Source organism: Hyposmocoma kahamanoa, unplaced genomic scaffold (assembly GCF_003589595.1).
Source record: "Hyposmocoma kahamanoa isolate Upper Pololo Valley unplaced genomic scaffold, ASM358959v1 99702, whole genome shotgun sequence".
NCBI classification, from domain to species: Eukaryota; Metazoa; Arthropoda; class Insecta; order Lepidoptera; family Cosmopterigidae; genus Hyposmocoma; species Hyposmocoma kahamanoa.
This window is the reverse complement of record NW_020656001.1, coordinates 2,424,136-2,441,205: the sequence shown is the minus strand read 5'-3', so window position 1 is coordinate 2,441,205 and position 17,070 is coordinate 2,424,136. Positions and strand designations below refer to the sequence as shown.

Sequence of the window (17,070 nt, the reverse complement as noted above, 5' to 3'; positions counted from 1 at the left end):
AATCACTAGCTGCTTGCACGCGGGCAACACTTTTGTGCAAAGAACTGTCATTTCACAAAGTCTTCAAAATAGACAGACTATAATTAATAAGAGCGAATACACACGGCGACTCTTAAAAGCGCGTCTGCAACGGTTCAGTCGCGATGAAATCGCTAATCGTCTACCTCAGCCGGAATTCAAATTTTTCCCATACTTGGGTCGTGCGACAGGGACGCTGGCTTTATTTCAGATCACCTCTTTTAAAAATGTATATCGTATAGTACACGTGTTTAAAAAAAATCATTGGTATATATATAAAGTACCTATTGAATACAACGGTTTTCTTGTAAAATTTCGAGGTAAGTTTGTGTTTCTTCTTTCAATCATGAAAATTTTTATTAATCGTGTTTGCACGCCGTATAGTAATCAGTGCATAACCTAATTTTATTATATATTTTTTCCGAAGTGATTAATTCAACACCTTCACTGTTATGCAAAACCAAGCAAGGCCATTTGTAGTAGTGTAGACTTTTAGTCGGTGGCAGCGATACAATCGCATGTTTTTAATTTATTTATTTATTTCACTTTAAAAATTTAAAATTAACAAAACAATGTGCAGAAACCTATACAGACTTTTCATACAAAATTATTCAAAATAAGCGTCAGCATCGATGCATTCGCGCGTTTGTATAAATCAGGGTTTCTTAACCTGTGATCCATGAAACCCTAGGGGTGTAATGACCGCCGGGGGTCCATGACAAACCTACCCAACATAATGCATTAATATAAAAATTGGTATGTCTACATTATGTTGTGAATAGATACAGTGCTCGTGACTTTCTTCTTCTTCGTCATCTTTTCGGAAAGGGTCCAGTCCGGGTAGGAAAGGGCTCTTTGAAATTTTGAGAGGGGTCTATGACTAGAAATAGGTTAAGAACCTGTGGTGTATCTGTTGCTAAGCCGCTCTAAATGTTAACATTCAATAAACAATATTTAAAAACCTTCGGAATAATAACAATTACACCAAAAGGCACTGTGGGCATCGATTGAAGAAGTCCCGGGTTCGATTGCTGGTAGGACTAATTTGGGAAATTACCTTTTCTAAATTGGTTCTCGTCTGGGTAATCTAGGAAGTGCCCCGGAGTGAATTCCGTTGCTCTGGTACTCATAATACAGGCACTTCCCTAGTTTGAGACCAGGCAATTGGTTATCGGGCACTGTTATCATCAGGCTCATTAAAACATGTTTCTCTACTCCTGTACTTCAATATGTCAATTATAATTTATATAAACCACATCTTATAGGTGCTCTTTTTAGTTATGTATAAAAATTCTATTGTCTATGGTACTCGCCACTGAGCTGAAAAATTTTCACTGAGCAGAAATACCATGATCATGATGATGATGATGATGAAATCATTAACAGAACTATGAGTTTCAAAAAAATTCGTCGCATTTCTGCTAATTAAAATATCAATTATGACGCTACTCAAACGCTATACTGCCTTCTTCCTGATAGGTTACATTGGCCTAAAGATCTTGCAACCGGGCCATAAATCTTTATAAAAAAAATATTTGTTACACATATGCGGCACTTGTCCACTTCTATCTCTTTGGTTTTTTGTTTTATAGCGTTTGTTTATCTCTCGTCTATGAAAAGGCTGTACGAAGTTAATAATTGTATGGATTGTTAACAAAATATACATTATAAATAATGAAATGCATTTAGGTCTCAAAATCTTGTAGCTATTAATCACGGCACTCGACTTTAAAAACCCATTGCATAGAATAGTATTAAAATAAACACGCCGTGTTAATGTACGTTGTGGAATATAACACAAAATTTAGTGTTATAATAGTAATTTCGATCTCAACTTGTAATAACTTGTTCAATTTCCTAAACATGACCAAGCAAAGCCATTGAATTGTAAACACGTTAACTGTCACCAGGTTTCATAAATGAAATCGTGTCACTGAAACATGGAGTCAGTTTAACTTTACAAATAATCTACCTGTATTATGTATTTTGTAGTGTATTGCATATAACGCAATTGCAGTTTACAAATGGGATTCGTAGAATAGTCGCGGATAATAAAAAAAAGTATTAAGTATTACAAAACAAACTTAAATAGCCTTATATCAATGAATTTAAAGTGTACTTAAAGATGGAAATAAAAACAATTGAAAATAACAACTTTTTATATCAATGGAGTAGCGTGAGGCGTGCAGAGGGGGCCATAGCCCCGGACGGTACTGCAATGGGGGCGCCCGCAAGCCCTAATCAAAATATTTTTTTCACCTCACTAGCTCGGACAGGCTTTCTTTCTCATTAGAAATCTGCGCGCAAAAGCGTTTTTTGCACGCTAGCGTGGAAAATAGTTTAACCGACTTCAAAAAAAGGCGGAGGTTTTTTTTGTGTGTATGTTACGCGATACATAGTGGTCCCATTTACTTTTGAAGAAACTCATCCACCTCTAAGGGTGGCTGTTCACGCATGAAGATAAATGAAAAAGAAAAAGAATGATAAATTTTATTATAAGCAGTAATTATTTTAATGGCTGATTTTGCTATTCTCCAATTCAAGGCGTTTTTCTCTCTCGATATACTTTGAGAAGTGAGAACCGATTTTTATTATACTTTAGTGGCGAACTAGGGGACGAATCCGGGTTTGCGCAACCCGGTAACCGATTTCAATAAAACATGGTAATTATATGTAATTCCACGTACTTCTGAGGTCCGTTTTTTTAGTACTCTGTACTAATTTGAAATTCGAACTTGACGATGGACTGTGGTGCAGGTAATTTTTTCTTTCGGTGAAAAAAAAGATAATGACACGTTCAACTACGCGATTTGTCGTACGTTACTTATTCATGTAATATAAATCCGATGGCATATTTTATTATTATTGTTGACATTAAATTGACAACGATGACTAATTGTATTTATTACATTATTTTAATTAGTCGAAGAAATAAATCCATTTCAATAATCACTTAATCACACAAAATAAAAGTACAAGCAAGAATAAAAATTGATGAGGTGTAAATTTCTGAATTTATCTGAATATATGAAAAAGTTTATCTTGTGTTCTGACACAAGATAAACTTTTTGTTATATTTATAAAAACTAATGTTTTATAGTTCAACTGTTTTTCTTTCATCTACCATTTTCCTTGCTATAGTGAGGTGAAAAGTTGTGTGTTTCGCTAGGCAGTAAAGTTATTTTGCATCTCGTGTCTTAAAACCGTCGCTACGCTCAGGAATCTATTTTCGCTTCCCCAGGTTTCAATACAAACACTCGCGTCAAACAACAACTTTGCAGCCTTGCATAACAAGTAACTATTTTTTAATTAAAAATTGGAAAACAAATTCCACTATTTAAAAAAAGAACTATATCCTGAACAATATAAAGGTGGCGATGGCAGGTTAATAGAAAAACACAGTCGAACCGAGCCTGCCTGAACGAACTAATTTTGTAATCGTGAAAATAGACCTCTCTATTTTGTTGCCCTCGCAACAAATTTAAGATTGGACACACACATAGACAACCACAAATTACACCTAAACTCGCATACATACATACACATATACAAATATTTCTCAGTCCAGAATGGTAACCGTTCGGCAAGGAAGCAGTTGAGAACGAAGCGTTTATTTGCACAGGGGCCTTACCATGAACTCGTATTACGATCTAGTCTAGGACCTAAAATGACTCGTTGTGAGACAGCGCTACATGAAGTGTATATCACCATCCCGCTTTTTTGTGGTTACGAACCTATAACTGTTATAAGAGTTTAAGGTAAGGCCCCAGGTCGGTTTTGGTACATTTAACAATTCTATCAATTTTCCAATCCGTTTTGTCTAAACCAACAAGTTTTTGAAAACATGTTTGGTTAGGTAGTAATTTGATTTATCTGCTTGGACTCTACTAAGTGTTCTCTGAAGATATAGTTTTTGTAACAAGCCTGATATTTTCATATAACTGAATCATTAGATCAAAGCCACCAAATTTATAATAAAATTCATTCATTTATTTAACATGGACCCAAGGTGTTAGTTAGTTAGCATCGAGTATATAACCAGAAATAGAGACGAAATAGGGCCCATATATTACTGGCAACACATTAGCGATACAGCTCTTATAAATATCAACTCCCGTTTGTACAGAAATATAGACAGGCCAACTACTGACCTGTGTGTACGTGTCCGTATATTCCAAAAAATATTCTGTATTTATTGTAATAAAGATAATATCTCTAACAATGCCTTGCTGTTCTATTCGGTGGTGTGGGAAAAACAGCAAAACATCTAATTACAAAACAAACGGAATCACATTTCATCCGTAATTAAACATTAAATACATTGACTTACAAATCAATGGACGACGGGTCTAACACAAAAACCACGAAAAAAAACGTCTCAAGTAAACCTATTTAAACGTAGTGACATATAAAGGAATATGAAATAGCTAAAACGTTGAATTTAAATTGTAATGTCATCGCAGTACTGTCTAATTTTACTTGCTTCGCTGTCAGTCGAACAAAGACTGAAGCGTGAATGACGCTCTGTATACGATTTTAACGCCCTATAAGTTCGGACACTTTTTAGCGCGGACCCGACGTCCATATAATTGTAAGTCAATGATTAAATATGTAATTTTGCAATTTTCGTCCATTATAGCAAAGCTCAAGTTAACTGGTCGATTTGAAGTGAAACAGTTGACGACACTCGCGAACTCGGGCTGGCCAATAGGAACGCAGTTGTCACAGTTAAATAACATTTAGCCTCTATTTCTGGTTATATACTCGATGTTAGTTAGTTACAAAATCACTTAAATCCAATGTTAGTACATATACACAAAACAACAAAGAAAGAGACAAAGCACAATAGGACACCACTACTTATTTTTAAGTACGTCAATCATTGAAAAATGATTCACGTATGGACAGTCATGATATGAGCGATCATGCTCAGGATGCTGTTGGGGCTGGCCCGAAACCTGCGCGGCAGGGATCATCGTTGCCGCATCGTGGTGTAGAAGCTATCTACACGAGTCTCCGCGAACATCCCTGACGCGCTGAAGGACCGCGGCAGCCCCATCAGCATCCTGAATGTATGTTATAATAATCGACAAGAATTAGTACCCAACATGTACCGCGAAAAATCAATAGTTGTAGTAGATACATGGTAACATTACTTCTATATCAAATTTCAATTAATTTATTGGAATAGTATATAAAAAATAATAACTTCTAAAGTATTTATTTTCGAGGAACTAATGTTTATTTTAATTGGGTCGTTACACAATGTGCATTAGGTATCTAAAAAAAATTTTTGAACCGCTGTAAATGGGCCAGCCTGTATAATGAATATTGACAAATGACGGTTCTATAATCAGATTCAGGTTCATATTCAAAATTAGCCATTAACCTTTATAGTAAAGGATAATAAACAGCTTCTGCGGTGTTGGACGACAAAAATCCGTGGTATAGACCCGTTTAGCCCGTACAGGTATTCTTAATTTAAGATGCTTGAAATAAACATTGTATATTTACATACTTCTCAGGGGAATCTGCCTTACGAATGAGTGCTAGAATTTAACCAATATGACGATTTTAACAGTAATTTGCTTACCTGGATGTAATTTACTTACTAAGTAATTTGATTAATTTAAGTAATTTGCTTACTTAAGATGTTTTTTTTAGATGAATTTGGATCGAATTGGATTTAATTTTAGTACACAGATAGATGGGACCTAGGCTAATGTTTGTTACAAAAATAAATCTTAAAAGTGATGAAATAGGGTATGGAAGTTTGTATGGAGAATCAATACTGCTGCCTTAGATGAAAGGGTGTGTGTGACATATTTATAAAAATTTTGTTATTTATACTGCCGCGACCAATAAAAAGTTGCCGATGTGTTACCATTTTTATTTTTTCCTAGATTGATAAGGTTACAAGAGAAAAATAATTTCATTTCTTAGAAAGTATCTTTTTCTATTTTTTCTCGGATCTAGGGGCGGTTACACACGGTGATGTTTCCTTTGACTGCATATTTAAATCCGAAAAAAAAATTGTTTCATTTCTTATGTGTAACAATCGCGAAAACCTTTCTTAGTTTCTCAATATTTTGAGTTTTATACATCGATGGTCTAGCAAACTCACGATTTTGAGTTTTGTCACAAGCGCTCTTTCAACTAACGACGACAGAACAAAACTATGAAAGTTAGCTTATGTTAGTTAGCATAGTACAGTAGGCTACGCAGACAGAAAAAAAAAGAATGGACACTCTTTGCATCTCCCTAGATTTAGATACCGCACCAAACCCCGTACATTGACGGTCAAATTGATTGAACGACAACAAGGCTGTCAGCGAGCCGTTCGCGCTAAGACGGCTTTGATATTTGAATATAGTTTTCATTTATTAACTACGAAACTTGTACGTTATTATATACCATCATTGTAAGTTACTATGTATAATGGTCGTGAATTGTGTTGTGTACAGCTGTTTATCATCATCTAAACGGGATAAAAAGAGGAGTTTATTTTGTTTGTAACGTAAATAGCTCGAGAAAGTGACGGGTGCAGGGTTACCCGTTACATGTGCAGATAGCGCCTTGCTGTATGTGGTAGTAGGTAAATAACTTTCGACCGTTGTATGGAGTGTCCGGAGTGTGACGCAGATTAAGTCACGGGTACCAGCTGGTAGGATACAAACACTTACCTCCAATATCGGCAAGTTTGTGCGGCTCGCAGCAAATCCTTGGGCTGCAAATAGCCCAGAACAGTCAGGGCTAGTTCCTTTGGCAATAGAGATATGAAGTCCCGTTGGAACAAAGGTTCTATGGCCTTCATCATATGGCGCACGTGGTTAGCATCGCAACGACGAATCAGTCCGTCAATAGCCTGAATCTTCTCACCGTTGGACCATGATTGAAATCTAGAATAAATAAAAAAACTAATTTCGCATGCAATTAATATTATTATTTCTTCTTCACGTGCCATCTTCTAATGACCGCCTCCGTGGCCGAGTAGCTTGCCATCTCTGAGGTCCCGGGTTCGATCCCCGGTCGGATCAGTATAGAACTAACTTTTTATGTTGTCTCGGGTCTGGGTGTTTGTGGTACCGTCGTTGTTTCCGGTTTCCATAACATAACTGCTTTAGCTACTTACTTTGGGATCAGAGCATTGTCTAATATTTATTATTTATTAATGAAGGTCGGTGGTCACAATGGCTATCTGAACCTTAGACACTGCAGTTCGGAATAATGATCGGGTGCTCCTATTGAACCACTCTTACTTATTTTTATCATACCAAGACACGGAACGAACAAGTCATGGGCCTGTTGGTAAGCGACACGCCTGTCCATAACAGTTGCAGTGCCACTCAGAGCTTTAAAACCAAAGAGCTACTGCCACTTTTCCCGTCACCCTGAGACATAAGTTGGCAAGTCCCATGTGCCTGTAATTTCACCAGCACCCCTAAGTGCTGGTGAAATGTCCGACATGTGGTGAAAAATATTTACCACCGTCAGAAGCCGTTTGCAACACTAAACGACTTAATAACAACACGAAGGCGTTGCCTGCAAAGTTATATGTGTACATGGGGTATAAATATTAGTAACAAAGAACATTATTTCACATTTTATAGTTATTATTATTATACCTGTTAAGCCACTGTTGAAAATCAGGTGGACCCTGAACGTTGGCACCGGAGGAGTGGGCCATTCCTGCCAGGCTGGAAGACCAATTTCCATCTGACCCCATAGAGGAATCGGCGCAGAATTTCTTCATGACCTGAGGTGGCGGTGGGTCACAGCGTCTTTTTCTCTGTAGGAGTTTAAAAGTAAACCATGTTCGGTCACTGTGCTTTAGCGTTTGACTACGTTATTTAACTAAAGAGGCTTGGTTGGACAGTAACATACATAGATTATAATACTAACCTAACTATTAAATCTGAAGAGACACTGAAATCCTGTATAACGGTAGAAAGTCTAGAAACAGTTACGACAAAAATATCAGATACAACACTTACTGAAGAAAGGAAATGGCGCGTCCAGGCGTTATGGTAGACTGGAAGACTGGCTGGTTATAAAAACAGATCGACTTTCATTCAGACAAATGACGAAGGTCACTGATTTGACAGCATCAGACGACTTCCTCATATTGCACACACAAGGAGCGATACGTGTACCAGACATTACAAACGCGACTTTAATCCAAAACAATATACAGCCACGTTATATCTTTCTATTGGTGTCACAAACGTGATTAAATAATTTAATAAAAATCATCAACTTCAGCACAATCAGCTTGCCACCGATCAATTGCAATGTCCATACGCTAACCTCATACATGTACATGATACTGTATAATTATATAATATCTCGTGTAACCCGTGCAAAAATCACATAAGAGCAGACACATCAATTTGTATATATCTGAAATAAGTAGTTTCACTGATTCGGTAACATTTCAGGTTTGGCTAAGGCGTTTGGCAAAGTCGCCTTTACCATACTTACTCAAAATTCTAAACCGTGGATGTAAGAGTTACCCAATGTACTCTAACGAACTGCTACATCACAGATTGTACCCAACGGGTACAAATTGGAACTATCCCGAGTCAGTAACTTTGCATTAACTTTGGATTGCCACAAGGCAGAATTTGCGGTCCCACTTTTTTTCTGGATTATGTAAATTAATTACATCAATTGAAACTAACTACAAACTACTATTAAAACCCTCTTTAGTGTTTTTAGAATGTAGCTCACAGTATACTTCCAAAAATTCCAAAAACCTATATTAAGCTTAAAATCTTCGACATGTCATAGACAAAATAACTAAAACCTATCTAGCTAATCAGACTAACTTTTTCGATTTAATGATTATTCGTTTAGCATAGGTGCGGCAAAACCCATGTGCAACGGGTCAAAGAGGGCACCAAAGCTAATTTTAAAAGTATACCTATTTACTCAATGAATAGACAGGATATACATGACGCCGAGACATTATCAGAAAAATATACATTTTATCTATTTTGTTATACGTCATAAATATTTATTAATGTTCCAACGATACGCTGATCAGCCGATACGGTGTTAATGCCGATATTTATGGAAAAAATATATGCCTGTATCGATATTCGCAAACTGTTACACAAACAAATAAACAAAACATAAATGGAATACATTTTTTTTTTTTTGTGAAAATGAACAAATATTTCGAATGCCCCACAACGTCACCACACAGAGATCATACAAAATTGGCAGCATTTACCTTCTATATGAGTTTAAAAAGACTTGATTATAAATCGACGTAGCATGTGTACTTTTAATTTAGGTATATTCCATCTCTGGTCAAGTTGTTTACTCCATGCTGATATTACAGATGTAACAAACTGTACTGGAACTTGTAACGAAAACCGAGAAACCCTTATCTGTCCCAGCATAAAAGCTTGGTCACCTAACAGAGAAGGAGAAAATATTCTCTATCTTTTTATGGACTGAATAAATCGTGAGCAATAAGACCTATATCCTACCTATAGACCTAATAGAATATAGAATACGGAGAAGAAAAGAGCATTGGCGATCAGGTTATATTTGAATTATAGAAAGAAGTATACATTCTTACCCAAAGTCTTTCATCAGGCTCGGACTCATCATCTTCATCATCATCCTGTAAAATAAAAACATGTATAAGTAATCAAGGGCAAATCTTTTTTTTTTTGAAAGATAATAAATCAGGATTTGTCTATAAATAGCTATAAAATAAACCTCGTGAGAAGAAAGGCAAGTGCAACATGATTCCTCGTTCACTTCGTCGTCAGAATCGTCGTCGCCGTCGCAATACTGCTGCATGAAACTCTGCAATACAAACAAATAGATAAACGTACATACATAACTAAAAAAACCCAAACATATATTCAGATATAACAAAGTACTAAATTAGTATAATACATTTTTGTACTGCGTCACGTCACTTCTTGTCAATCGAACAATGTTTACTAAGTCATAGGTATTTGTGTATTCAAATGTAACCTTTAAACTGATTTTCAATTGGCGTATTGAATAAAATATTTGAAGTCAGATTTATAAGGGGATAATAAAATTATCATACCATTGACTTGGAACTAGTCGGCTCATTTCTCTTGCTCCTATCGTCTAGACCTAGTAGCTTCTCGGCATTCGATGTGGAGGGAACGCTGAAATCTTTAGTACTATCCGAACTAGTACTGACAATGCTGGACGCATTGGAACTTGTCCTCCCTGAAGGGACGTTCGCGACATCCAAGTCGCAGTTCTCAGACATGAAATTGTCACAGGAGCTTTCGCCCATTTTGTCGCCCTTATAAAGTTTTCCTTTAGGAAAGTCTTTTTTCTCTTGTGTTCCACTGCTCAGTAGTTTTTGCATAAAGTCTGGTTTATAAACTCGCTCTTTCCTAGAGGCTTCTTTCAAATACTTTCTATTACGGATCATGTTCTTGATAGTCGTATTGCTATCATCGCAGTCCTCCTGTTTACTGCAGCCTGGCATGCTGAAGTCGTTGATGATGTTAAGGGTAGATATTGTTTCCGAACTAGAAGCTAAGCTGGAGTTTGCACTGGACAATGTGCCGGAGTAATGGGCAGTGGCTGCTAGCTTGCCGTCCACAATCATGCCAGAACAGTGGTTTAGTATCCTGTTCTCTTCATCAAAGTCATCTCTCTCTAAGTCATCAATTGGTTGTCTAATATTATCTTGAATGTCCTCTTCTTTATCCACTACGCTGGCGTCATCAGTCTTATTCTCTGCATTGCTATCAAAGGGAACATTGTTTGTTTCTTCATATATGTCACAGTCTGAACGTGAACATGATGGCTCCATTCTAACGGGTATGAATATCTGCAAGTTATAATTGTAATTGCAATTAATAAAGTTTTATACGGACAGAAAAAGAGTTTGCAGAGGACTGAATGACGACCGCAATGAACTTAAATAAAAAGAATACGCGCGATATACAAAAACGGGTGCGGTTCGTAACGCGCGATATAGAAAAACGGGTGCGGTTCGTAAGATATAACAATAAATGACATATTTTTGATCGATATAATTAATGGATATAATGGATATAATTAATTTATGGTATACAGACATTTGACATGACAATTTTCAATCTAACATTTTACATATAACATTCACTGAGTATAACGTATTGTTAATATAATCCAAGTACTTTTAGGTGCAATGACGAGCACAGCGAGAAGTATTAGGTTCGAAAACACATAGGACTAATCTTGAAACTGATTAGGTTAGGTCAGGTTAGAACTGCGACCATAACGTTGCGTGAGCCGAGCGTGCGAAGCGAGCGAGTCGCGGCAGCGGCTGGCGAAGCGTCAACACTAAATAAGTATTTCATCGAAATCAATACGTATTTCGATGAGAAATCCTATTTTTAGTACGAAAAGTTTCTTTTTGATTGACATGAGTAGATGTGTATCGTTTTTTGGTATGCAATTAAATATTCTGCTTAAAGTTGCAATCAAAATATTTTATTAAACAAATATACTATTTTATTCAGTTAAGCACTTCAACTATTTGTTTTACAAATAGTGATACGAAATAATGTGTCATATTATTTAATACTGTAATATTTAAACCATTAGTTCATTATGTTACCTAATCATTATATCTAATGTTTGTTATACTGAAGGTTTATTATGTACATTGAAATTAAGTCTTTTGTTGTTATACCACTTATTCAATGAATGATTATACCCTTATAAATTATATCAAATGGTGCTACACCAAGTGAAAATAGATTATTTGTTGTTATATCTTTCATTATACACCCATGGAAAAACAACATACTCACCACTCTTAGTGAGCTCCAAATTAAAGGTGCATGGGTTGAAATTATGTTCCTGTGAAAAGAGAAAATAACTATGAACCACATCACCGAATTACAATCATACATCGAACTTAGTTCAGTAACTAGAGAATAAAATCACATTGAAAATTTTTTGTAAGTGCACAAATGTTGTTAAACACGTGAATAACGAATATACCTAATTTAAACAAATATACATTTTTATCACTTACTATATATAATAAGTATACATTTTATAGTTTATTAGGACCAGCTAAAATATTGAAAAACACGTAACTGCAACTGCTACCTCTGCAAACTCAATAGTCCAAAGGTATATAAAGTTGCAACCCTCACAATAATAATTAGTTCATATATGTAAGCTATATTAGGCAGTTTAAATAAATAAAATATACATGAAATATCTTCATTGACAGAATTCTTAGACAATAATTATTGACATGATAACAAATTAAGTAAATGATAATTATATTATTCATGAATTTATTTTCATATCTTTTGTAATTTTATTTGCAATATTTGACAATTACATTAATTTTAAAAAATAGTAGTTTTCATTGATCGATTGCAGTAATTTTAGTAAATAGTTGAGTGACATATATGTCATATATATAATATAATTGATTGTGAGCGTTATTATGTATTTTTGCATGCCGATTATGATAGAATAAGTTTGATTTATGTAAAGTAAGATCTGATCATATGGTACCTTATTCTGACAAATAAACAAATTGATTGATACATTGGGTTGAAATGTCCCAGGATAATTAATTTCAGGTACTAGTTCTAGAACAATCATCTAGGTTTTTCTTGAACCGAAAAACCTTTCTTATTTACTTAAAGCCATTTTTATTTGTAGTCTTCCTAGACTTTAAAAATAAAACAACACTAAAACTCCATTATGTTGTTTACGAGGCCCGAATATTGTCATATGCTATGTTTAATTTTTAAAATTATGCAAAGATGTTGGGTAAATTGTGGCGTAATATGCAGGTCAAAATGTCAAGGCTATTTTCGAAACATCTGCAACCCTCTATAATCTTTAAAAAGTATTTAATGTAATTGGCAACCTGGAAATAAACTTTGTTCCAATCCTTTATAGCAGAAAAGTAAACAAACCGGGTTGATCAAAATTATTTAGCAATCGCTCAATAAATGGAATAACACACAGGACGTAACACTTTCATGTATATTTTGAAGATCTCAATTTGATATCGCATCAATTTTTCCAGCAATAATCATTTGAATAACATATTAAAATGTTATTTGAAAAATGTTAATTCACGAGTGAGGTTATTTCTTAAATATTGATTTGTGAATAGTCTATGGTTGCATGGGGCTGTACGGAAATAACTCATACGGTTCATTCAATTTCTTTGTAATCAAATAGTAGTATATGTGGAATTGTAAATTTAATCACAATCGAACGAATATCTAAGTGTAAGAATGAGGAGTATTTAAAATAAGATTTCGGAACTTTTAAATTTGCTTTTATAGGTTATGTAAGAAAAAAATTCTAATCTCATGTAATATCATCACTCAGTATTGAATCACATATTTCTTTATAGTAATCAGCAGCAAAATCGCAATACCCATTTTATTATACAAATCCCGGTTATTCCAACAGATACAATGAAACAAATCAATTCATTCAATTAATTAATCGATTTGTAGTTGGCAGTGCAGTTAGCCATCGCTAAACTATCTATGATTGGGTCACTTATCGGTTTGTTTACTTTTCTGGTACATTGGCTTGGAACTGACTATAGTTTTTTATATGAGAGATTTGCAATAGTGTATCCTATAAGACAGCCACTTTTATCAGTGCACTCACAATGTATTTTTTTTTATATATTGACACAATAATGATAATTGTTGACACTATCAATATTATTTAATATTTTATAACTCTTACTGTTCAAATTTGTAAATGTTATGTTGTATATAATACAGAGAAAATGTAAGAACTGATAAACTGGATTTACTGCAATATTTTAGGGGTTATGACCTTTCTTCCATTTCATAGATTACAAATTCTGCCAATGTCTACTTAATTTATGACAATTCTACAATGAATGATTCTGAAATTCTCCTGAAAACATTTGAATCTTCAACTTAAAATACCTTGATATAAACTGGATGTTGTCTTTCATACCACCAACAAACTAAAAAGACAACAAAATTTTGCAGGGTAGTGTTTTAAATATTGTATATTGTTATTAGTAAAGACAATTCCTATTGGACATTCTGATATTCAGATAAGGGAGTAATTTGACTCAACATTGCAATAATCTTTCAATCTAAAAAACAGAAAAGTTACAATGGTAAATTCAGATCAATGATATACCCAATGCAATTTGGTCAACACTTCTAGAATTGTGTTTGCATTTTACTAGCTAAAGTATGCTTTAAAAGGTAAAAATTTAAGAGACAAATTTTTAAGAATACCCCTACAACACCTTTTACATACTCCAATTAAAGACTTATTGGATTAGTTGGACAGCACCTTAAAATATGGCACGAGAAAAAGTATGAACAAATTAATCTGCGAAATTATACCCATGAGAATAGGAACGCCTAACCTTAAAATGTGTTGCAGAGTCAAATAACAAAGTTACTCTTTTAAGGACCATTGAGGTACATCAAGACAATTGTTATAGGTAATGTATCCACAGTATTTTTTTTACTATATGATTGAATATCGCATGTTCTTTGTCTATTAGTATTTCCACCTGGATTATAGGTACAAGGTATTGAGGAGTACTGTACTTTGCAAGCAGTAAGATAAATATCATTGTGTGTAGGTACTATCGTAAACTAAATTCAATCACAATCCATCTAAACATGGATAACATATATTGAACAATCCAAAAAGGAATAGCAATTATATCTTTATTTTCACACAGGCTAACAGGAGACATGTAGGTAGGTAACATACAAACTGATGCCAATGTAAATGCTAGCAAAGTAGCTTGCATGTTAGATAATTTTACTGCCTTTATATGAGTGATAAGTACAATGTCAGAATCAAGGCCACGATATTTTTTTTTATTATTTACATCCAGATGTTGCTTTTGAAGCACCATCCAGCGTTTAAAACACTAGAAAACGAAAAGCACGTATTCAATTCATCGAATTATTGTCACACGACACAAGTTTCGCTTTACTTGCGTAAATGCAGGAAGTAGAACCACGTTCGTCGAGATGCACCCAAAAAACTGCATAACGCGACCCAAAGGGCTTCGAGTGCGGGATCATTTTTCGTATTAGAGATCACGGGGTTAAAGATTCACATGTATCGTTATTGAAAAAAATGGGCTACATTGCTCTCAAGTTACAACGAATCTGACTGACCTTTGCATAATCAAGCACAAAATTATTAACTTTAATTGAAAACGGCAAGCCTCGATGCACCGGGCGCAGATGGATGCGCAGACATCTATCCCCAGCTAAATAGCTCTGCCTGGGATTTCGAAAGGATAAAGTGAGAAAACAAAAGTGGGATGAGAAACTAATTAATACCCCACGTCCACAGACACCAATTACGCCAAAACTCACCTGTAATTCTACACTGTCAATATTCAACTTTAATTCTTAAGTTTAGTTTGTCTGCAATCTGTTAACCAAACATGATTAAAAGTATAGTTTGAAATAAAAAAAATAACATGCAATGTGCACAATTTATCTATTTCATCGACTTCAAACACCGTGGTCGGCCATCAACCATAGTTTAAAGACTTATTGACAGTTGCCATCTGCAAAATTAAAAAATAACTCCTCCAGACTTCTATCTATGGAATGTTCCTTCTTTTTCGTACAACTTTTGATTATATAGTTTTGTCTTTTTCTAAGTCACTGACATCCAAATTAAACGATTCTTCATCTTTGGCTTTATTAGTGGCTATTTGTCGGTTAATTTAATGAGCAAACACGTTGATATTTCTTTGTAAACGTCACAGTCATGTAAATGTTCGTAGAATGTTGACGGTGATAGCCAACATGTTCACAATGCATTAATGCATGCTTTTGGAATCAAATAATTTAATGAAAAAATCGATATGGCAGTTTGATGTGTTGGCGACTTATAACAAAAACGCTAGTAAATCTGGCAAGAACACATCAAGCTTGACAGTTTGAACTTTGAACCATTTTTATTGCAAGCGCCCGGAGAGTTGAATTTAAGCCTTAAGGGTCAAACTTGAAGTGCTTCTAATCCTATACCATCATGATCTACCATGTAAAGTAGACGCAACCTATTTTTTCTATGAATTATACGTTAAACGGCAGTATACGGTTGTACTCCATAGTATAAAGCTGGATACTGACTAGCAAGCTGTAACTGTAACCGTTGCATGTTATGTTACCAAAAATCATAATATATAAGTGATTCGCAAGCGGACCGCATGCGGTTTGCAGTGAGCTGACGATAACGAATGAAGACTATTTTATGTGTAAACAGTAGAACCTCGATCGTTACTATATACTATAGTGACGACTATACAATTACAGCTCGCTAATCGTAGTAATACCTAATTAAAGCTGTAAAGTTAGCAAGTTTCTTTATGATATATTCACCTACTAGCAAATGATAGGAAGATCTGTTAGATATTTAGTAGTTAAAGAAAAATTACATATCGTTTTTAATAAATAAGTAAAACATCAGAACCTCGCTTCATTATTTCAGACGTATGACGTTCACTACTGGGCATTAGTTCGTGCCTCAGGAGGAGGGAGGCCTGTTCTAGTCAGCGACGTATGGCATTTTGAGAATCTGGCATTTCGAGAATCTGGCATTTTGCTGACCAGGCATTCTGCTAACCTGGGGATCTACTCTCGATTTCCGTCCGAAACAATTACTGCCAAATAAGCAATACTTGACAAAATGAAAAGACTCGTGACGCGAATAAAGTTTCTCACTTGATACTTGTCTTTTAATTTTACCGAATATTACTTATTTGACAGTAATTGTTTCGGACGGAGATCGAGAGTAGACCCCCTGACATTCTGCCCGATTGGCATTTTGCGTTTCTGGCATAGCGTTAAAACGTAGCCTCTGTCAACGCGATGAGTAGTGCTAGTGCACGTTGACCTTACACTATGTCCTTCATTTTTTCCATCCTCTAAGATGTTGACACATTTTCGTTTAGCGTTGCGGAAGACTTGAACGAAGTTTGAAAGTAAAGACCGGTAAAATATACAAAACTTTGAAATGTCAAAAGTGTATCCG

General features: G+C 35.0%; 1 protein-coding gene across 2 annotated transcripts in view; it reads right to left on the bottom strand.

Annotated features, from left to right (window-relative positions):
- The window catches only part of LOC113239188 (F-box/WD repeat-containing protein 7), a 33,509-nt gene extending 17,954 nt beyond the window's left edge, over positions 1-15,555 (bottom strand). Inside the window, exons 1-7 of one of the 2 annotated variants that reach the window (XM_026476063.1) lie at positions 15,402-15,555; positions 11,829-11,877; positions 10,094-10,858; positions 9,751-9,840; positions 9,608-9,652; positions 7,644-7,807; positions 6,702-6,917 (exon numbers count right to left, since the gene is read on the bottom strand). In XM_026476063.1, the coding sequence (XP_026331848.1) occupies positions 6,702-6,917; positions 7,644-7,807; positions 9,608-9,652; positions 9,751-9,840; positions 10,094-10,840 (1,262 nt within the window). In that variant the 5' untranslated portion in view covers positions 10,841-10,858; positions 11,829-11,877; positions 15,402-15,555. Of the gene's footprint in view, positions 1-6,701; positions 6,918-7,643; positions 7,808-9,607; positions 9,653-9,750; positions 9,841-10,093; positions 10,859-11,828; positions 11,878-15,197; positions 15,260-15,401 lie in introns of those variants that run through there. The other variant, XM_026476062.1, reaches the window with a different exon arrangement.
- Positions 15,556-17,070: the final 1,515 nt, after the last annotated feature.